General features: G+C 35.6%; 1 protein-coding gene across 1 annotated transcript; it reads right to left on the minus strand.

The window, feature by feature from the left end:
- Positions 1–450: 450 nt before the first annotated feature.
- On the minus strand, positions 451–15,463 carry LOC123538941 (NXPE family member 4-like). The gene is made up of 7 exons (XM_053530146.1): positions 15,280–15,463; positions 12,981–13,112; positions 11,726–11,871; positions 9,944–10,221; positions 8,194–8,477; positions 2,494–2,678; positions 451–1,401 (listed from the first exon to the last, which is right to left on the minus strand). The coding sequence occupies exons 1-7, from the start codon at positions 15,345–15,347 to the stop codon at positions 734–736; spliced, it is 1,761 nt and encodes a 586-aa protein (XP_053386121.1). The 5' UTR covers positions 15,348–15,463; the 3' UTR covers positions 451–733.
- Positions 15,464–23,346: the final 7,883 nt, after the last annotated feature.

A 23,346-nucleotide genomic window follows, 5' to 3' on the forward strand; every position in this document is an offset into this window, starting at 1 on the left:
ACCTCATGTGGCAATATGACGTCATAATTGACGTCATAATGCTCTCTTACCGGTCCGCGCGTCAGCCGTTGTTTATCGCAGAATATATAGAGTTGATTTTCTTCTTTGTTTAATTGGAAAACAAATCGAACCATGTTAGAATGCGTGATATTGAATTAAATGTATTTGTTCATAAAGCTCAATGTGTGTTTTTTTTGTTTTTTTTTTTTTTTGTTTTTTTTTTTTGACGTTTGAACAAGAGATTGTGGTCGTACATGAAAAGGGAATTAGAAGATGAATATGTAGGTAGATATGAATGTATTTAACATGTATTAATTTGACACATCCATACCTTACACACTGGCTTGCCGGTCAATAGTCAAAACTTTTGTTTATAGCTTTATCTACTTACCGGTAAGCTATCCAAACTGTGTTTTATTACATGACATTTTGAATAAGTTTTCACAGTTTTATTTTCAAAATGTTTACTTATCAGCCCCGCCCCCTTACCACACTCCCTGACTTTGTTGAATAATAGACCGAACATATAGCACACAAACTATAAACCGGCGGTTTATATAATTGGTCTTGTAATATAACAATGAATTCTTTATAATTGCGATTTAAATGGTCTTCGTTTTCCGAAAGAAGCTTTTCTTATTCGACAGGTACCGTTGTTTTGTAGCAATTGATGAATCATGACGTTAAACATTCTTAAAGCTTGCTGTTGCTATGACAGTCAAAAGTATCAAATTTAGTAATCACAGGCATAACTTAACATTTGATCTATCATAATATTTATAATATTGCCAGGCGGATGATTCCATTCCACATGCTGAGCTATAGTAGAGTCCTTATTATTCAACAATACAACTTTGTCATGTAGACCCTCAAATACTTCATATAGAATTTTACTGTAAACAAAACCATAATAGTCGCTGAGTCTGAAACCGCCAGCCGGCGTGCCCACATATGTATGTGGTGCTTTTATCATAACTACTGAATGCTTATTATTTTCCAAAAACGTTTCAACGCTTTTACGGATGTTTTCAATTTTTTGTGTAAATACATTATGGTGATAAGGCGCCATGTGCAGAAAAACATGTATAACAACAATAGCACGTTCATTTCGTGGGATATTGTCTATACGCCGAGAGATGGAAGTTATGGTGTATTTCACGTCGTCCCAAGCTTCTCCAATGTTGAATGGTTGAGCATGCGGATACCAGCCTGCTTTGAAATCGATTTGTTTATTGTAACACTCTGAATCTTTATGCCATCTTTCAACACCCCATTTCTCCGTAATAGGTTCGCACTTGAAACGCTGTAAGAATGCCGAGTACCATGCTCTATTCGTGGAATCGCCGAATAAATATAACCGCCTATGTGCTAGACACTTTTTATAGCGGCTAACTTTGAACCCTGTAATTTTAATTAAAAATGATCAGCGATTTTAAAAGCTAATTTACACGGTATACTCTCTAACGTAACACACGCGTGAACTAGGCTGTGAAAACAGTAAATATGGAAATTAGGTCAATGATATTGTTTCCTTTCCTGTCTGCTTCAGAAAACAAATCAGCATTCAGTATGTACATATTGCTGGGAGAAATTTATATCAAAGTATTCAAAGAAATCCATAGATAATGAAAAGAAAATCAAAACAATGATTTGAAAAAAAAAAGAGGAAAAAAAGTATCAAAATTAAGAACTGAACAGTTTTTCAACGAATACAGCTTTTCAATGTCTGTAGAAAATAGACTAAAACCTAATTGGTATATATCTCGTCCATGCACTAGCATTGCATTTAGCAGGTAAAATCAGAATAAATATTTAATAACAATAAGAAAGTGTTAGAGATCATACATTTTCTGGGTAAAAGCATTCCTAAGGTTAAATTTAATCGTAAAAAACAGTTCTGCTTTAAGCTTACCATAGCCTGTTAATTTGCTTTAACACTGCATTATATATATGGCTATATTTTATTCAACAGCTGACATTTGTTGGCTTTATCTACGTTTCATCATTAAGTATTTCGCATAAAAATGACACGTGAGATGTATACTGTACATAGTTCTAAGATGGTTATTTATGACAAAGTTTGCTTTTGTCAGAAATTCTAGACATGTCTACTTTGTTTCATTTATCATTGTCATAACACTCAGGTCCTTTAGATATCTTCTTGAAATGATTTTCACTTACATTCTATTTAAAAAAAGTAACGAGAGTAGATTAGTGTTTCAATGCACCAGTGATGATTGTTAACACATGGGCGCCTCAGTTGTAAACGAAATCCTAATAACAAATAGTGTATTTGCTTATTGTATATGGAAATCTACTTTTCAAAAACGAGCATTTTTGTCCTTCTTATATTTCGTTGAACGTCATTGCTCATTTCCTTATTCATATACAGTATGTATTATCTTCTATATACTGATTTACACCTCTGCAATACTTGCCTCTGTATATTATCGTTACAGTGATACGAATGGCGAAATAAAGAAAGTTTATTACCGACACAGTTTCGAAACTTCCATTCTCCATTATAGAAGAAGCCAGTTGTCTCTCTTGACCGCCATAAGAGAGACCTGTTGTACTTTGAACAAGGTATGGACGGTTCGTCTTTGATAGATGAACGATCGTCTTCATTTCTATTCCGTATGTTAACTGTTAAAGTTTGCTCAAATGCACGCTGTCCGCTGAAATTTATGTAAAAGTGGCAATAAGATTTCTCAAATATTTTGAATAAAATTACTGATAAATCTCAATCATGAACAGTTACTATAGATAGTTTTGCAAAGAATAAATAAAAATTCTCAACTATTCTGAATAAAATTTCATGATGCATCTCCATCATGAACTATAGGTAGTTTTGCAATGAATCAATAGCAGTTCTCAAATATTTTAAATAAAATTTCATGATGCATCTCCATCATGAACTTTCAACAGATTTTCTCAGAATTATTTACTATGGCAATCAAAGAAACGATTCCGAATATACATTCCTGTAACAAGCTGCTGACTTGCGAGCTGCATGACATGATATACCGAAATAAACTACTTAATATGGACATAAAAGAAGGTGAGTGTCCGTATCTGAATGACTTTATTTCACAAAATTGAAAAATTTGTATTTTTCAAGTTGAAATTTTATAAATGAGTTTTTTACTTACCATATTCTACGAATAGGATATCATTTCCGCGTAATAGGGTATAACTCGCTAAACATTAATAAGCGTCTAACGACACCGATCACGTGACCGGTGTTATAGTAAACAGACGTTTGATCCTCAGTTAAAATTTTGCTAAAATGCAAAGATACTGAGGGGAGGATGGGTGGGTATTACTAATATGTATGGTAAGTGTAACAGGCTGAAAATACTTCAGGCCTGACCGGGAATCGAACCCGGGACCTCTCACACCTAAGGCGAACACTCTACCACGTCGCTATAAAAGCTAGCTCAATAGCAAGGAAGTATAAATGCACCCTTATACTCTACCCTACTACATACACCCCCTCCATTTTAGAATTCGTCCTCGAATTCCAGGAGTTTGAACCTCTGTGGGACGTTCCAAGGTGTCCATTCATATCTACTCGTGAGTTATTTTACGTTGGGCGCCAAATGTAACAGGCTGAAAATACTTCAGGCCTGACCGGGAATCGAACCCGGGACCTCTCACACCTAAGGCGAACACTCTACCACGTCGCTATAAAAGCTAGCTCAATAGCAAGGAAGTATAAATGCACCCTTATACTCTACCCTACTACATAAGTAAAAAAACTCATTCGTTTTTTACTTACCATATTCTACGAATAGGATAGATTCCAAAACTTCTTCTTTGGATGGTGGGTAATCTTTGCTGTGTGTGTATCGAGAAACATCTCTAATGGACTTCCAGTGAATTTCAATCTTATCCATTCATTTAGAGACCGTACCATAGCTCTTAGCATTCTTCGATTTTTCAAAAAAAGTGGTTTTTACAAGAGCACCGGTTACGATTAAAAATGTAAACAATGGACTCTGTCTATAAATTATTTGAATGAATGAAAGAATGAATGATCGTCGATCTTAGTCATAATACTGATTGACAGTGAATGCTAATGACTCCTTGTGTTGTAGAAAGGTATTTAGTTTGTAACTGTAATTTCCTATCAATTGATATCCTCTCGAAACTGGTAAAGTAATTGCTTATATTTCGACAAAGCCCAATGTCTTTGCCATCCGCCAGCTGCTAAAAAGGCAAATATATAAGATTCAGTGTAAGTTATATTTCACTGGTACTACCAGTTTGTAAGTTCATACTCTAATAAACACGTCAGAGAAATTTGGGCAGTTTTGACCGATTAAAACATTTGCAGCATTTGATTATATCTTTTCTTTACACGAAAATTGCCGTTAGGTAACAAAGCAAATACGACGATAATCCGGAGTAGGTCGATTATGATGTTATTGTCACAAAACTGTTCCAGTTCACGTAATGTAATCGATGCACTTAAACTGCTTAGCTATAGCTACTGCTGTTATATGGAAGTGATAGAGTGTCTGCCGTGGGTGTGAGAGTTCCTGGGTTCGAGTCCCGGTTAGAGCTTAACAATTTGCATTCAGCTACAGCATCTTTTTGCTGTTAAAGGACTGTTTCAGTTGTTCTATATGTTTAGCACACAGTATCATGGATCATTATTTAGAAATCCAGATCACAGTTAAATGTTAAATAAAATGCACCCAAGTAGAAAATATTCGCTATATTATGTCCCTTTTATGTTTCTGCTCTCCAGGTTCAAGAAGAGTTACATTTCCTTGATCACAAACTTTTCTTTTACATGAAAATATTAAATGCCCATAACCCTACGCTTCTGGTTAAAATATTGTCAATATATCTATTTTTGAGAAAATATATGGACATTTGTCTTCATTTCAAAGCTTTTTTACTTCATACCTATGATTTGAAAAAACTTAGGTACTATCTCTAATTCATTTAAAGTCAAACCACAATACGACCCACATATTTATAGTTCTGGACTCCTGTTCTTTCTGAACTAACTGTCCATTAAACATCCTCCAATATTATATACAACTGTGTTTAATTAACACTTAAAGAATCACATGTATATCACCCTGTGACACACACACATGCTATATATATATATCAACGTATCCACGAGATCCAGTTTACTTTCAGAGAGAGAAAATATAGCTTCTCTGGTCCCAATCAGTTAAAAAGACTAAAATGTCACTACTGATTTATGAGACATGAAAACAGAGATTTGAGTATATATATGCAAATGTTGAACCAGTACGAATGTGTAGTACAATTCGGGCTCGTATAAAAAGCAGCATCGAAACTAATCTTATTTGGGTTAGTGGACTTGCTGTGGCATATGCCTGTTCGTTTGTACTGCTGGGCTCTTTGCCGTAATTGGTCTGGTATATTGTGGTGGTGGTGATTTAGTTCGTATAAATTCTCTCTACTATATAATAATTTATAATACGAACTTGTATCCTAGCGGATCTCATGTATGGGAAAGTCAACAGTTCTGAATATAGTTATATCCCTTAATGCAAATTATCTCTATATATATTTAACGTATCCACGAGATCCAGTTTACTTTCAGAGAGAGAAAATATAGCTTCTCTGGTCCCAATCAGTTAAAAAGACTAAAATGTCACTACTGATTTATGAGACATGAAAACAGAGATTTGAGTATATATATGCAAATGTTAAACCAGTACGAATGTGTAGTACATTTCGGGCTCGTATATAAAGCAGCATCGAAACTAATCTTATTTGGGTTAGTGGACTTGCTGTGGCATATGCCTGTTTGTTTGTACTGCTAGGCGCTTTGCCGTAATTGGTCTGGTATATTGTGGTGGTGGTGATTTAGTTCGTATAAATTCTATCTACTATATATATATACCAAGGATATCTTTCTTGTATTTATCAAAAATCAACAGTTTCCAAATTGCAACTCGCAAAATTATTTTCTGTCCTTACTTTACCAGTACTATTGACACAGTTTTTTGGTCCAGAACACAGAGATCAACGTTGCGTAAATAGAACCTTGTGAATGTAGTTTCCTTGGCCCAATCAGCTGCATCTAAAATAGCAGACATGGAGGCTCCATTGAATAGCGCCCAATTAGGCCCAATTGTCCTTGTTGAGTGTCCTTTTACTCTGAAGTTCATGTCCGAGTAAGCCATTTTAATTATATCAGTTATCCAGCCTGCTATAGTTTTATTAGATACAGGTTTGTGTGGCTTCACATAGCTCAGAAATAACTTTGTAACATCTTTACCTTCAACAGTCCTGTATTTCTCAGTTTCCTACAAATACAAATACAAAGCACATTTGGGGTCCAACGATTTCTTGTCTTTAAATGCATGTACAAATAGCAAACGTGTCCTTAACCGTTTGTATCGCAGCATCAATATTTACATCTTTCTGTTGTAATGTGTCCAACAAAGTCCCCAGAGCCTGTTGGGTTTAGCAAACAGTTATAATTCCCATACGCGAGGCTAACCGACCACTGTAGGCATACTTCTCAAAACCTTTCATTTTTTTTTAATACAAAGATGGGTGCTTGCCAAAAGCAAAGTTCTCATCATTGTGTCTAGTCTGAAGTAGTTCCTCTACTGTCATGTCAATCTGTGGAACTTTCAAATATTTTTCTAAGTCTGCAGCAATAGGAAAACTTTTCCTGTAGACATCACGGTAAGATGATAGATTACTTGGATGCGCAGACATCCAAGATTCATTCAAAGTATCAATCTGATTTTTTTCAAGTACAAGTCCAACTGAAGATTTATTAGAGTGAGAAGTCACAGCATCGACACCAAATTTGTCGCCTAAATTGTTCACATTCAATGACTCATTGTCCTTCATAATAGATTGAGATTCTTGATTTTCCCCTAAGGAACTAGTCATATTATCTTTTATGACTGAAAGATATTTTAAAAACGATCACTGTCATCGTTCACAATAGTTGTTTCAGAACAAACTGAAGTGCCAAGAAAACTTCTACTTTCATCTTTGCCAACACAAATGGACAAGGTGTCACAGTTTTCTCGATAATCCTCTCGCATAGGACTGTATGAAAGTTCATCATCTTCGCCCTGTTGTGGTGAAGGATGAGTTTCATTTTCAATTCTCGAATGGCCAAGACCCGAAGTCTGCCGAGAATTAACACAACTGGAAGACCTTTGATCGCCGAACGATTCGTTTTAGTAAGAATTAAAGTCCCTTGTTGAAAGAATAGCTAGCACATTATCCATTTTCGACTCCATGCTCACGAATTTCTCCTCTTGTTGAGAAAGTCGAAGTGAAAAATCTGCGACATCTTGTTTTATAGTCCGTCCTTTAGACGACGAAGTTTTAGTAGATTTCGAGGAAGAACGATCATCCTCCGTAGTAGGATTGTCAGCTTAACCCTCCTTCCTCATAATCAATGCCGCTTTAGTCATAATAATACAAAATAATTCCGATGTAAACGGATTTAAAAGCGATGTTATCCCTAGCTCGCAAAATTTTTAACTGAGGATCAAGCGTCTGTTTACTATAATACCCGTCACACGATCGGTGTCGTTAGACGCTTAATAATTTTTATCAAGGGATACCCTATTACGCGGAAATGATATCCTATTCGTAGAATATGGTAAGTAAAAAACGAATGTGATGACATGTGCCGTAAACTTCCCTTAAATTTATTTTTCCTTGATTTCCTGATAGAGGTAACAATTATCAATGTACATGTCGGTTTGTAAACAATTCAAAGAAAACCACTGGAATATGTGCAGGTAAGATTCAGCACTCGTTAAAATGTTGAATTTCGCAAGAACTGACAGTAACTTCTTTCAGCTCCCAACAGGTTTAAAATTTATTTGAATGAGATAGTTCTGCGCTCTCCATGTTATAATTAACATGTTGCTCATTTCATTGGATAACAAGGCTAGCTGACCAGCCGTCATATGACCTGTTATTCCAAAGATTCCTGAACATTTGCAAATTGACTATTAATCGTGTCATAACAAAACTCTCTCTCTCTCTCTCTCTCTCTCTCTCTCTCTCTCTCAATATACTAGTAAAACATTAAAATCTCAATGTTCGCTTTATAGATATCTGATTTGTACAAACATGCTTAAGGACGTCTTCTACATAATGTTCTAATAATCTCATTTCAACTTATAAGTGTCAAACATAATATCATTATTCACATACCTTTTCAGTAAAATGTCCTCACATTCTGTGATTGGAAGTTCTGGAAATGGGTCCCCCGTTCTAACGAGCTCCCAGTCATGGCACAACAAATGTTCATCCTTTGGTTTTCCACAATAAAATGGCAGCCCCGAGTTTATATAAGTAAAATTACAAAACGCTGTGTTATTTTCGTGGTACAGAAAGTAGGTATGATTTGGGTGACAGGTAGTAACTTCGCTGTAGTTAATATCTTTGCTGTAAGTTCTACTCTTGAACATTCCAAATATATGTCTAGTTGCTAAACCCTGGTAATGGTAATATACATTTCAATATAGTTAATGCACGTGTTCGTTGTGTGAAACAAACATGTTTTAAGTTACTGACATCAGCCAAATATACTAAAAATGGTAGATTTATTCAATTTTAATTATTTACATTCGCCCTATGTTGTATGAGAGAAAGAAAGGAAAGGCGCCAAGGTTTCACCAAAGCTACGAAATTGCTGCTTAATGACAAAGGGCCGTTGATTTAGATGATAGTTCCGTTAGGTAAACAGAAGACCTGAAAGCTGATTTTAATGTTAAATACAACAAAATATGTGCAATTTATAATATAACCTTGTTTACAAATGGAAAAGAAATATAATGCAAATATAAGAAATGAATTTATTTTTTATGACATTAGCTCGATTCATGGTTTTGCCGATACTGTTGTGTCGTTCAATCCGCATTAACTACGCAAAAAAAGCATTTCTTAATATTCCTTTTACATTTTGACATGTTTTACGGCTAGGCAATATACATGTACTTCGTACATATTTTGTTTGAAAGTGCGACGCATGTTTCGGGTAACAGACGCTTTAGACTAGTATAACGATCGTGCTATTTATCATATTGATTGTACTCGTTTGCTTTTACAAAAACGCACATTGCTAGTGGTTAAATCCTCAAAGTGGTTATCTGCATGTAAATGAATTCATTCTATGATTTACACTTGACAAGAAAAAGCCTCAAATTTTCTGAAATGGAAAATATAAAGTATCTTGTGCACTTTTGAAGTTTTAGGTGCAATTTCATTGACGTTTTTATTGACTACAGCATCCTCTGAAAGTCTCGTCCTTGTATATCACAGTCTACGTATGTGCTCTTAAACACTGTTCTATTTGAGCCTGTCTAAACAGGTCCAAACCTGGACGAAACCACCAACGGCAAAGGACAAGAAATATGTGTTTGCCTTGAATTTGAAAAGTCACTGTTGTAACAGACCATATGTTACCCGAGAGGTGTTAGTTGTGATATATAAAGTCCAACTTCAATAAATCTTATCAAGTTGTTCAAAGGAATTCGTCCGAAAAGGAATAATCATTTTTAAATTGCCAGTAAAGCGTACAATATAATTTTGATTGGATTTCTGATTTATAGTTCTCAAGAAATAGGCATTAAACCACTTGTTTTTGATGTACAGTATCCTAGGCAACTCGAGGGCAACTTTCACTTTACTGTAAAGATTATTACTATTTCAAACTTATTTATAAATTTTGGGATAATGTATAAGCTTCCCGACAGATCCGTCAATATAGTAAAAGAACAGTATCTTCTGTTTGAGTCCCAGCCTTTCTAATTTTTTTCTCATACTGTGACAGAGCAGGAAACTAAACCTGTTTCTGTACCCATTTGTTTTTTAGAAAACGTCACGGGTTTGTATATAAAACATGCTTACTTTTACTACTGATAACTAAGGTACTCTTAGATGTTGATAGTTGTACACATACTTGCGTTCTAATCCGATAGAGAGAAGTAACTGTCTCCCTTGTATATGCTAGTAATACGTTTATTGTTGCAGTCCCTATCCATAATGCCTCACAAACCAGCGTTTGCGTTCCGTTTCTGTTGTCAGTAACCACACAAGGGACTGACGCTTTAAGTTGTTTGTTTTCTAGTGTAGCTCTAATATGATCTCCACCAGTACGTTTGCGGTTACCATAACAGTCGTACAGCTTAACCAAAGCCACAACTTCTTCACCTATATTGTATGTCCTATTTACACGATCTTGAAGAGAAAGGTAATTACAAGTAATGATATTGTTATAGTAGAAACCTATTCTTTTGACGTCAGTTGGAGTCACACCAATCTGATTTAAATTATCTCCAATTAATCAAGTACTTCAGTCAGATTGGTTCTCACACCTCGATAATTGTCTGCTTTAACCCTTACCCTGCTAAATTTCTATAATGAACTTGTCCCTCTTTCAATTTGGACATTACCATTAACTGTTCAAAGGGGTGCTTGCCATAAAGCTACTGACTGAATGGCGAACAGTGCAGGACATGATCAGAGTGCACGGATGTGCAAACTGATCATGATCTACACTGGTCGCAAAGGCAGAATCAATCGTTTCCAGCCTGGTAATGGTTAAAAATATCTGGCCCGTACCCGTGCTTACGATTCAGATGAAAATAGTCGCTTACAGTATGTGGTCGCATGTTAGATGTCGACTGTATATAATATATGTTAACGTATTAAAACGTTCTTTTGCAGTTAAGTGTTAGAAATGTTGTTTTTGTAAAAAAAACATCAAAACAGACTCCATCAGTCTTTAATTCTTATATATATGTAAGTTATAGATTCTTTTGACGATCTTGTATTCTCGCAAATCTCACGTATAGGAAAATCAACTGTTCTGAATTTGATTATATCTCTTAATGTATACCTCCTGTATAAACTCATTGTTTCCTCAAGAACCTGTGGCTTGATCCATTAAGTGCAGTTTGCCTCTACTTTTTCATTTTTGTTTAATCATAGTGCTATTTCTATGATGAAGTATTAACACAATGACAAGACATATCAGAGTAGGCACGTACCGCCTATTCCAAGTATCAATATGTTCATGTTAAAACACTGTATCTGCAAACTAAAAAAAGACTGAGTATTGGAATACTGGCCTTTATGTAAGGAAACTTTCACAATAGTCAAACATCATAGTCGATTTTGGTAACAATTGGACATACTTCATTAAGTATAGGTGTCCGAGGTATGGTGATGTTCAAAATATTCATGTAAAGCTTGAAGCAAAATTACTGAGTAAATTAAAACTTACAATACATGCACATACACGTATAATAAGAACAAAACATACTTCATGAAATGAATCGCACTATGAGAAACCAATAAAATAAACGCATAAATTTGCGACCAGCATGGATCCAGACCAAACTCCGCATCCGTACTGTTCGTTAACGGTTTCCCAAATACTGATGCCAGTTTTTGTAACTCGTATCAAAAGTAAGCAAATTAAAACTGAAAGAATGCACATTATTTTTCACTTCACTACACTATCGCAATTTACTGATATCTCATCACGATGGCAAAGAGCGTTCATATTAGTTTTTAAAGTACTTCACTGGATAATTTAATGACCAAGTAAAATAGGTAAGGCTAAGCACCTGCATTTCTAATCTTTGGATGGACTGAGAAGGTAAACTTCACTTATAACTCTTATTCAAAACTAGAAAGTACGGAGTTCCTTTAAGAAAACAGACAATGGAGTGTATACCTGACAGTTTTATTTTTGAGTGTCTTACAGATGCTGTTTTATTTATATCTTGGCAAGGTTTAAATTTCAGCGCTTCTTCTTCCAATATGATGTTGTAAAACCTCGGGTCATGTGGGTTACTAATACCATTTGCCTTGGATCCATAACTGGAAACCAAAATAAATTCATAAAATGAGCCGTGCCATGTGAAAACCAACATAGTGGGTTTGCGACCAGCATGGATCCAGACCAGCCTGCGCATCCGCGCAGTCTGGTCAGGATCCATGCTGTTCGCTTTCAAAGCCTATTGGAATTAGAGAAACTGTTAGCGAACAGCATGGATCCTGACCAGACTGCGCGGATGCGCAGGCCGGTCTGGATCCATGATGGTCGCAAACCCACTATGTTGGTTTTCCCATGGCACGGCTCAAATATTAGAGGTATTATGTAATGATGTGCCGTTTTCAAGGGAAGATAAATATTTTTCAATACTGGTGACCAACGACTTCCATTGCATATCTTTGTTTCTTAGATGTGTGTCCTTCAATATCCATAATTTGATGAAATTCATTATTGGGAAAAATTTCGGCCATTTCAAATACAGAGACTCTAGCGCATGCCTTGAAGCTGCGTGTAAATCTGCCAAGATGTTCCTATAAAGACACTGTACAAATAAGGTCAAGTTTAATTTAACTGTAACAAATAATTTTAGCTCAAACAATAACCAGATAAGAAAGGCGATTCCTATTTCTCCCAAGTTCTTTTAATAATTTTCAGAAGAGTATTTTTGCTTACGGCATAAATTTTTAAATGTCCTTTACCTGGAAAGAAATTTACTAGAAGATTTAATAAGGTTCTATGTACGGAATCGTGGTAACTAAATTGTTTTAGGCAAAAAATACTAAATTTAAAGGCGAAACCCGTCGCTAATTAATACAGCTACAACAACAAATCAACATCATTTAAAGCAACTGATGCTTTTCAAATAAAATACAACGTATAACTTTACAATTAGATGTACACACTGTAGAGTGAAATCATTAATATTCGTGGTGTACTAATTTTCATGAAGTTCGTGCTTGCGTCGACCGATCCACGAAATATAAGGTTTTCGTACAGGTAGAAATCATTCAGTATATTTCGCATTTAAAATATGAAATCCAAAATATTCACGTACCGCGAAAAAGCCGTTTTGTCCAAAGCCACAAAGTTCGTGCCCACGGAATTAAATGGTTTCACACTTTAAACGGTGTAAAGTCTGGAGAATGAAACTCACCTCTTTTTAGATTGTGAGGTATTCACTTGTATTGAGAATAATTGTCCTGACAGATTTAATCTAGATGTAACGTTGAGAGCGAATGAAAGGAAAACCACTACCAATGCAACTAGACCAATCTTACACATTACACTGAAACAAAAATAACTCGAAACTAGAGATGTAGCAGAAAAAAAGTTGGCAAATATGGCCGTTAACCGCCAGTCTGACCCTTGAATGTATGTATTTACAAAATATATCATGAAAGGATACATGAAGTAAGTCATCGAAAGTAATTTATTGTCGGGCAATTTCTGACGAGCAGCATAATGATGGTATTTTTGGAAAGCTAAAAGCCTGTACTATTAGATTGTTCCTGTGTTCAGTCGTGTTTAAGCTTTGTTTTTAAAATATATAGGGTCAACGGTCAACATTGTAATAACTTATTTACAACTTTTGAAAGTTTGTAAATTGGACTTGTGGAAGAAATTGTGTCTTATTTTCATTTTGCGCCAATTTACTTCTTGTATTTTGTTTCACAAAATTGCTGAAGCATACGAAATGAGATCTACTATTGTAACTTGTATTTTTATGTTTAATATTTGTATAAAGTTACAGAAAATATTAATAATTACTTTTTTTTCTTTTAGAGAACAACAATTGGTGTAACGTATTATGATTGCTACGGTGACTTGATACTATGTCTTAGATACAAATGTTGCACTTTTTTGTCGACAAAATACTTTATACAACTTCCTTGACACTGTAAAATGTAGCAGTAAGTTGTTTTTTACTGCACGTTCCAAACAAACGTTTTCGAGCGCCATACATGTTGACATTTTCTGAAACACGACTCACAAGTCGCCACGAATGAGACTATTTCTCTGGCAACCCAAGGATATTATTATATTACATTTTAGATGGGGATTTCGTTAAATCTTCATATGTTAGAAAAGCGATCAATGATACATTTCATACCAAGTCATTGTAAAATGTATACAGTATGAATATATGATATACTGGGAAAGTTGTCTTCACTGAATAAAGAAATCTGTGCAAAAATAGTTTGGACGGTATAAGTTGTGTGATACGTTATAAACACTAAGTTTGGACCACTTAGACTGACAATAAATACACAGCCTTTTACGTGCACAGAGAAGAGAAATGAAAGAAACTAAAATATACTGGTTTTGTACACATTTGTTGACCAAAAGAGGTAAATTTACTGGAAATCATTTCTATAATGTGTCTTTGGACGGTGGATAGTCCATTCCTTCTAATATTTTTATGTAGCAATTCACCACTTTGACAATTGAGTAATGTTCACATATTATCTCTCCCCTGATTGTCACTTCTTTCCAACCACTATAACTTTTTTGGTTGTCAGAGTAACAAGTAAACTTTGAAATAAGGCAAGTATAAATTAGAGAAATTGCTCTTGTTTTGACCTTAAAATAGAACCAAATTTGCACTTAACGTGGTAATTGTCATATACGTTTTATGACGAAATACGTTGAAGGCATTTTCCTTTTAAGTACAAATGAAATTCCGAGTAATTCTTAATCAACCGTAGTGCGTAGGTGTTCAGAAGTATTGTTATTATACTGCAATTCACGCTCTCCTTAAGGAGGTAGGTTACCTTGTTACCAGGGTAAATTCAAGTTAGTTGAACCGCAGCAATATTTTGTATTTCGTGTAATTTAATGTTTTAACTGACTGTTTCAATCTTAATTGCGTTTATCTCTGTCCCTTCAAGTACAATTTTTATCAAAATTTGAAGTACGGTACATGACCCTCCGAAGGTATTTATATTGAAAGCAGAAGGAAAATACGGATATTTAACACTCTTCAGTGTACTTTGTTTTCATTGTTATCCATAGAAGTCTGCATGATTGATAATTTTACTAGTATGCGCATTAGCTTTCTAATATAAGCTTAGAATGTATATGTCGCGGGGCTCGTGTTTCCATGGTAACGCATTTTCTCTTATTTTCAAACAACTATGTATGAAAACTGGTTTTTTGACGGATTCAGTGCCATTCTGTTAATGACCAAGTTGGAATATTTGGGTAATATTATTAGTAAAATACCAAGCACTTTAAATAGTACCCTACTTTGCTTAAAGTTTAAAATAACCATGGCAGCAGAGATGTTTAAAATAGCTTATATCTTGCTTTTTATCGTAATTTCTTATAAAAATAATATTGAATAAAATTATCTTTCTTGTTGACGTAGCTTTAAAATATCTTATTTCTAACGTTAGTAATATGTTCGTGTCATTTGCATTTTTTAAACAAATTTCAAAGCTTACAATACTTACAGCAGTACCCCTCGTCTGACATTTTCTATGGAAAAATCGTTCTGCATGTTGTTATCATTCCTATTCATATTGCTGAAATGCAAATAAAAAGCCGAAGTTGTGTTCCTTAAATTGACCAGTGTCAACGCTTTTGAATTTTACATTTAGATTTATAGATCACGGGCTTCGTTTCCATGGTAACATCAGTTTAATTCAAGAAACCACAATTTTCTACTGAAATTTGAACAATTGCAATGCTTAGTTTTAGTATATAAGTAATAAATTATCAACGGAAACTGGAAAATAGGTATTACAAATTAAACTGACCAATTTTTATTTGAAAATGGTCATAATAAGTAACCTTTCATCCAACTATATTCCCAATAACATCAGTTACCATTATCAATTGTGTCTGCATAACATTTCAATATAACTACATAAAAGAAGCAAAATATTGTTTTAAAATAGTTCAAATAAAGAAAATGCACAGAATTATGTACTTTCAAAATAAAAGATGTTAATAATTTTGCACGGTTACTGACTTGTAACGTCATGACGTCAATGACGTCATTTTAAGGCAACAATGTTTTGAAATGTTTCTGCGGCAATTTATTTATTATTTCTGCATTATTAAACCATGAAGCCTCAGATCGGAGACATGTTCATGATTTATTTTCAGAAGAATAGATGTACAAACACATTTAGTTTGTGGTACACGTCGTCGTAAATCGTCACGTTAGCTTCCGGTTAGGCATGCGCACATACAAATATTAACTTCTTTAACCTTTACCCTGCTAAATTTCTAAAATGGACTGGTCTATCAATCAATTGGGGCAGTACCATTTATCATTAGAAGGGTGTTCACTGAAAATTTACTGACAGCAGACGGACGTGCAGGCTGATATTGGTCTGCACTGGTCGCAAAGGCAAAAACACTTGCCGCCAGCATTCAAAAGGTTAACCAGAGCTTTTTAATATCACCTTATTACTACCGCTCTTTTTTCACCAAGTAAAATGTATATTTCGGTTTGCAAAAAGTTAATGAAAACAAAATGTATTAAACATGTCAATAACACGAAGTCCCGGTCACTTGCTAGCTTTATACATATTTTAGCAGCTCCTTGATGATTTTGCAGCATTTTAACAAGTAGCACCTTCTCTACTTGTATATTTAAAGAGACAGAACTGACACGGGCAAAAGAAACAAAACGGACAATATAATGTAAGTAAAATTCTGATCCGTAAGCAGAAAATAGCCTTCAATAATAGGAGAAAGAAGCACTGCAAGCTATTACATTTTAGAAATGAGCCGCGCCATGAGAAAAGCAGCATAGTCGCTTTGCGACCAGCATGGAACCAGACCAGCATGCGCATCCGCGCAGTGTTGATCATGATCCATGTTGTTCGCTAACAGTTTCTCTAATTCCAATAGGCTTTGAAAGCGAACAGCAAGGATCCTGACCATACTGTGCGGATGCGCAGGTTGGTCTGGATCCATGCTGGTCGCAAACGCACTATGATGGTTTTCTCATGGCCTGGGTCAAATATGTTTATCCCAGGTTCTATGATCAGTTGGTATGTAGTTGAGTTGAATAGTCAAATAAGTCATTCGAGGTTGTCTGCATCGCTTAACACAACACAGACTAGTTACATACATACAAATTGGATCCCATTCTGCACACCCATTTGCATCATTTTTAGATTCCATTAAAATATTTAAGTCTCGCGAGAAATTAAATGTTAAAACAGATCATATATATAGCTGTTTACATACATATTATGCATTGGTACATGGTTGGAGGGACACGTATTTCAATACAGTAACTGCACATAAGATTATACCAGAGCCATGAAGGGAAGTAATCAGAACGAATAGATTCAATAATACTTTAAACTAAATTTGTATATTAATCTGTGATCGAAAACCTGAAAAATATTAGGGAAAACAATTATTTGAAGGAACTTACAAGTAATTTTATATGTTTTATGTTCATAACAAAAATGTGGCAGCCGCATAAAAAAAAACAAATAAGCATAATAAACAAATGCATCATGAGCCTTTACGTTGTTTCGAATATTAACAGTACATAACGTCTGACAGGAGAAAGGCATGGAAATTTCCCCCATATATTTTCTTGCACACCGGACTGGCGTTTCCGGTGATTTAAGCCATGCCGGCAAAACCCATCTGACAGATGACTCTCGTGCTATTAATGACAACAAGTGGTTCATGCACTGAAAATATATTGTTTATGTACGAATACGAAAAAAACAGGTACCTTGATAGTTTCTCTCCGTTCCTTATAGTATATTTCTCAATTCAAAATACGTCAGTTTACCGTAAGAACATAACGTTACGCTGAAAACGATAAAACTAAAGTGGAACTTTGTTATTGTGCGTAACGCTAAACATCATGACGTCACTTCTGCTTGCGGACGTTAATTTCCCGCGCTCAGCTATAAGAAAGAGTGCTACAAAGAAAGTATTTCTACCTGTTATTTGTAAAATACAGTAGGCAAGAAAAATAATCTGCAAGAATAAAATGCTAACATGTAAACGATATGCAAAAATAAAATCAGTCATGTGTTTACGAATCGGATGGAAATATCCGTCCCTCGGCCACCTGCGCATGGGCGGTAATTTGGCAAGCCTCATTACGCCCAATGCGCAGGTGCCCTCGGGACGGATATTTCTATCCGATTCGTAAACACATGACAGATGTTATTAATATGGTATGACTAGATGTCAGTTAAACAATGTTTTATTTATCACAATTCTCTCTGAACAAGGATCTTGTGTAAACATCGTATATGAAGTTGTTTTTTTTTTTTTTTTTTTTTTTTTTTTTTGTCGGGTTAAATACAAGTTTTTTATAGATGCAGTGGTGTTGCATTATTAAATCTTGTATTATGACAAACGAGTAGATCATATCGTCTAATAGAGACAGATTATGTGAAATTATGAATTACATTTATAAAATAAAATGTTAACTTAACTTGCTTGATCTGCTTAATTGCAAGAGCTGATTTAAGTATAATTAGTTGACAGTTTCAAGACGATGTTGATGGTGATATAATGTAGTTCCTTTTTACAGATTATTTCAAGAATTGGAGAGTTCTTTTAGACACACTGTCGCCTAGATTTCTACGAAATGGATATATATACTTGTTAGCTTTGTGCATATAGAGACACTGCTCTATAACGGAACGAAGTGCCACTGACGATGTATTTTCCTCGTTTCCAGGTCTTTAGAAATAGACAATAACATATTCTTGTAAAATAGAAAGAAATACAATATTTTACCCAAAGTGCAAAACCGATCCATATTATAGTCTCATTAAAATATAAGTACATTGTAGAATTCAAATTAATTTTATAGGTATTGAAAAGTTTGACGAAGTGATATGATTAAAAGATATAATTGAGCCGCACCATGAGAAAAGCAGCACAGTGGGTTTGCGACCAGCATGGATCCAGACCAGCCTGCGCATCCGCGCAGTCTGGTCAGGATGGACCATGCTGTTCGCTTTCAAAGCCTATTGCAATTAGAGAAACTGATAGCGAACAACATGGATTCCGACCTGACTGCGCGGATGCGCAGGCTGGTCTGGATCCATGCTGGTCGAAAACCCACTATGTTGGTTTTTTCATGGCGCGGCTCATATGTTTAATGAATGTACATGTCTTTGGTTAAAAATTGAACTTCGAAGGATTACATTATCTGAGAGTAATATTTTTGGTATTAAAGTTTTGGGAGGGGTTTGTCAGGCCACCAGACGATGGTAGCGGGTCTTGAGACTTGGTATCTTTCTACTCCACCCTCCCTTCCACGACGGAGTAGGGTTGAGCAGCCGCCTCTCATAATACTTGAATTGCTTGGAGTGGAGTTGAACGGGTTTAAATTATAAAGACGATTTTGCAGTTTTGCTTTACAGTATGAATATGCGCACTAACAGTATTTAATGTATGATTGTGTTGGTGTTAAAGCTAGAAAATCTTTGTTCTCCTGTCTTTCCTAGATTGACTTTGATTATGGGATAAATAATTTACTTACATTTGAGCGTAGCAAATTAGGAAATCACAGCTTTTTACTTTACTGTTTCCACTCTTGTCTCAACAAAACAAAATAATAAACACATACTCCAGCTGCACATGCCATCAGTGAATGAAAATTAAAACTGAGTAATCATGTCAATAAGAACAACAAAAGGAAAACTAGTTTATACATATTTTAGCTCCTTGTTGATTTAACAGCGTTTAAACAAGAACTATTTGTGAACCATGTTTGCCCCCATGATAGTTTGTCTCCTTTTCAGTCCTTTGATCACTATTCTTTATGGCCTTGACCTTTGTCCTATTAACATCCAAAACAACAGGGGTCACCAACTTCAGACGCCCAATCATGCTGTCAAGCTTCAAGATACCAGGTCAAGTGGTTCTCAAGTCATTGAATGGAAACTGCTTTCAAGGTTCACGCCACTGTGACCTTGACCTTTGACTTACTTACCCCAATAGCAATAGAGGTGTTCTATTTTATTAAGCTCAATTTGGTTGTCAAGTTTGAAAGTTCTTGGTGACGTATTTCTCAAGTAACCGGGCGAAAAAAAAGTTTTCAATGTTCTGGACCCCATGACCTTGAACTTTGACTTATTGACCCAAAAACAATGGAGTCATCTAAATTAAATGCAAAAGACCAATTATACAATTAAGTTTGAATTGTTCTCAAGTCATTGCTGGGAAACCGTTTTCAATGTTCATGTCCCTATGACCTTGACCTGTGAATTATTTACCTCAAAAACAATACGAGTCATCATATTTTCAAACATGCTTTCATTTTTGAAGGTTCTCGGTTAAGAGGGTCTTACGGTATTGAGCGGAAATTGTTTTGCAGGATCAGGCCCATGTGACGTTGACCTTTGACTTACTGAGCAGAAAATAATAGGTATCATCTACCCTGTTATCCCAATCATGCTGTAGAATTCGAAGGATCGAGGTCAAACGGTTTTTGCGTTACTGGTTGGAAACCGGTAACAATGTTCAGGACATCGACCTTTGATCAATTGACCCAAAAGACTACAGGGTTTATCTACTTTATAACTCCAATCACAAGACCATGTTTGAAGTTTCTTGGTCAAGTGATTCTCAAAATATTGGGCAGAAACCATTTTCAGGTTGCAGTTCCATGTGCCAGAGACCTTTAACTTACTGAAACCAAAAATTAAATGGGTCGTTTACTTGATAAGTTCAATCGAACTACCAAGTTCGAAGTTTCTAGATCAAGTCGTTTTCAAGTCATTGGCAGAAACCGTTTTCTGAACGCAGGCCCCCGTTACCTTGACATTTGACCTGTTGTTGTCCAAAACTACAGGACTCATTTACTTTATATATGTCCAATCATTTTCTAAGTTTGAAGGTTCCGAGTCAAGTAGTTCTCGAGTAATAGGGCGGAAACCGTTTTCAATGTTAAGGCCTGTGTGACCTTCACCTTAGACAGAGTGACCCATAGGTGTCATCTACTCCATAAGCCCTATTATGCCACTAAGACTATTAGTCAAGTGGTTCCTAAGTTATTGGGCAGAAACCATTCGCTCCATAGACCGAAGCGACCGACAGGTGCAAATCAATATTATATACACCTGCTTTTTCGAAAGAGGGCAAAACCAATGGCAACTTCTCCACTCACACTTTAATAACGTCAAATATTGCAATATTTAGCAATTACACTAATAAAATTACAACACAAAATGTCTTTTCTGTTGTCTTAGGAATATATTACATGTTGAATAACCGTAAAAAATAAAAGAAAATAGAATTAAAGAATATACTTTAAGATACAACAGTAACCCGTCGTTTTACCTTTCTGTTATATGAATTAAGAGTAGTGGGTATATTAAGTCATAATTTCAGATACGACAATATGTCTGCATCATGGCATAAATAGATTTTCGGAAAAATGTTCAATAGAATTAAAGATGTAGCATTTTTAGTAAATCCACTTTTTTCACCTCAAGTGACAGTCCTACGTTATATATCTGAGGTCATGACTTTTGACCTGAATTTATACAAATCTATAAGGTCTGGACGTGCTTTCACTTGGGCACTATACTAAATTTTGTGTTTTCAACTTGTGTTTGCTTAGTTATACAATAATAAGTAAACTCAGAAATATTTGTATGTTGTTTGTCTATTTTCCGAGAACATCACATTTTAATTTATTTTGAGAAATCCGAATTCAGAAAGGTACACTTTCTTATTCTATGTGAAAGTGGAAACCCCACAGTTCACCCAAAAAATGCTACAGGCTCCGGATGATTGAGTATGTTCGTAGAAGAAAGTGGAAATGCATGCTACATGTTATAATGCAGTACAGCCTCTCTAGAGCGGCCCTCTCTTAAGCGAAAACCTCCCTAAGCTGAAATATACTTTCAAATTTACCTCTCCAGAGCAACAACCACAGTCAATATTTGTATCTCCCAAAGGGTGTTGCTCTATAGAAGTTGCACTGTATTTACATGTATATATATTTTCCTGCACTTATCAGTCTCATATTACGTCATTTAATGACATTTGATTAAAGTAAGTAATCCATTGTACCAATGGGCTTTTACATTTTTGTTATGAAATCATAATTTTATTTATACAGGGCTTCATGTTCAGATTTAGATTCCATAACGCACGTACAAGCAATAGTACTGATTGAAAAATACAGATTTTTGATGTATTCAATTGCTACTTATGCCGGACAATAATATTATACTTCCGTTAAAAATTTAAAACCTGTAAAAATTATTTTTATACTTTCATAAAACATAATTTTGGTACTGATATGACATATGAGCCGTGCCATGGGAAAACCAACATAGTGGTTTTGCGACCAGCATGGATCCAGACCAGCCTGCGCATCCGCGCAGTCTGGTCAGGCTCCATGCTGTTCGCTTTTAAAGCCTATTGGACTTGGAGAAACTGTTAGCGAACAGCATGTATCCTGACCAGACTGCGCGGATGCGCAGGCTGGTCTGGATCCATGCTGGTCGCAAACCCACTATGTTGGTTTTCCCATGGCACGGCTCATATTGCAAAACTTTAATTACAAATAATGATGATTTATTTCATAATAACTCGAGTGAAAAAATACAAATTTTCTAAGATAATAATCGTTTTCATAATATCATTCTAAACCAGGTATAAATTATGACGGGATTAAATATAAGATCAAGGTAATATATTTGAGCCGCACCATGAGAAACCCAACACAGTGGGTTTGCGACCAGCATAGATCCAGACCAGCCTGCGCATCCGCGCAGTCTGGTCAGGCTCCATGCTGTTCGCTTTGAAAGCCTATTGGACTTGGAGAAACTGTTAGCGAACAGCATGGATCCTGACCAGACTGCGCGGATGCGCAGGCTGGTCTGGATCCATGCTGGTCGCAAACCCACTATGTTGGTTTTCCTATGGCACGGCTCATTTTGCAAAACTTTAATTACAAAGAATGCTGATTTATTTCATAATAACTCGAGTGAAAAATTACAAATTTTCTAAGATAATAATCGTTTTCATAATATCATTCTAAACCAGATATAAATTATGACGGGATTTAATATAAGATCAAGGTAATATATTTGAGCCGCACCATGAGAAAACCAACACAGTGGGTTTGCGACCAGCATGGATCCAGACCAGCCTGCGCATCCGCGCAGTCTGGTCAGGCTCCATGCTGTTCGCTTTGAAAGCCTATTGGACTTGGAGAAACTGTTAGCGAACAGCATGGATCCTGACCAGACTGCGCGGATGCGCAGGCTGGTCTGGATCCATGCTGGTCGCAAACCCACTATGTTGGTTTTCCCATGGCACGGCTCATTTTGCAAAACTTTAATTACAAAGAATGCTGATTTATTTCATAATAACTCGAGTGAAAAATTACAAATTTTCTAAGATAATAATCGTTTTCATAATATCATTCTAAACCAGGTATAAATTATGACGGGATTTAATATAAGATCAAGGTAATATATTTGAGCCGCACCATGAGAAAACCAACACAGTGGGTTTGCGACCAGCATGGATCCAGACCAGCCTGCGCATCCGCG

The sequence above is a fragment of the Mercenaria mercenaria genome, chromosome 18 (assembly GCF_021730395.1).
Source record: "Mercenaria mercenaria strain notata chromosome 18, MADL_Memer_1, whole genome shotgun sequence".
In the NCBI taxonomy this organism is placed as follows: domain Eukaryota; kingdom Metazoa; phylum Mollusca; class Bivalvia; order Venerida; family Veneridae; genus Mercenaria; species Mercenaria mercenaria.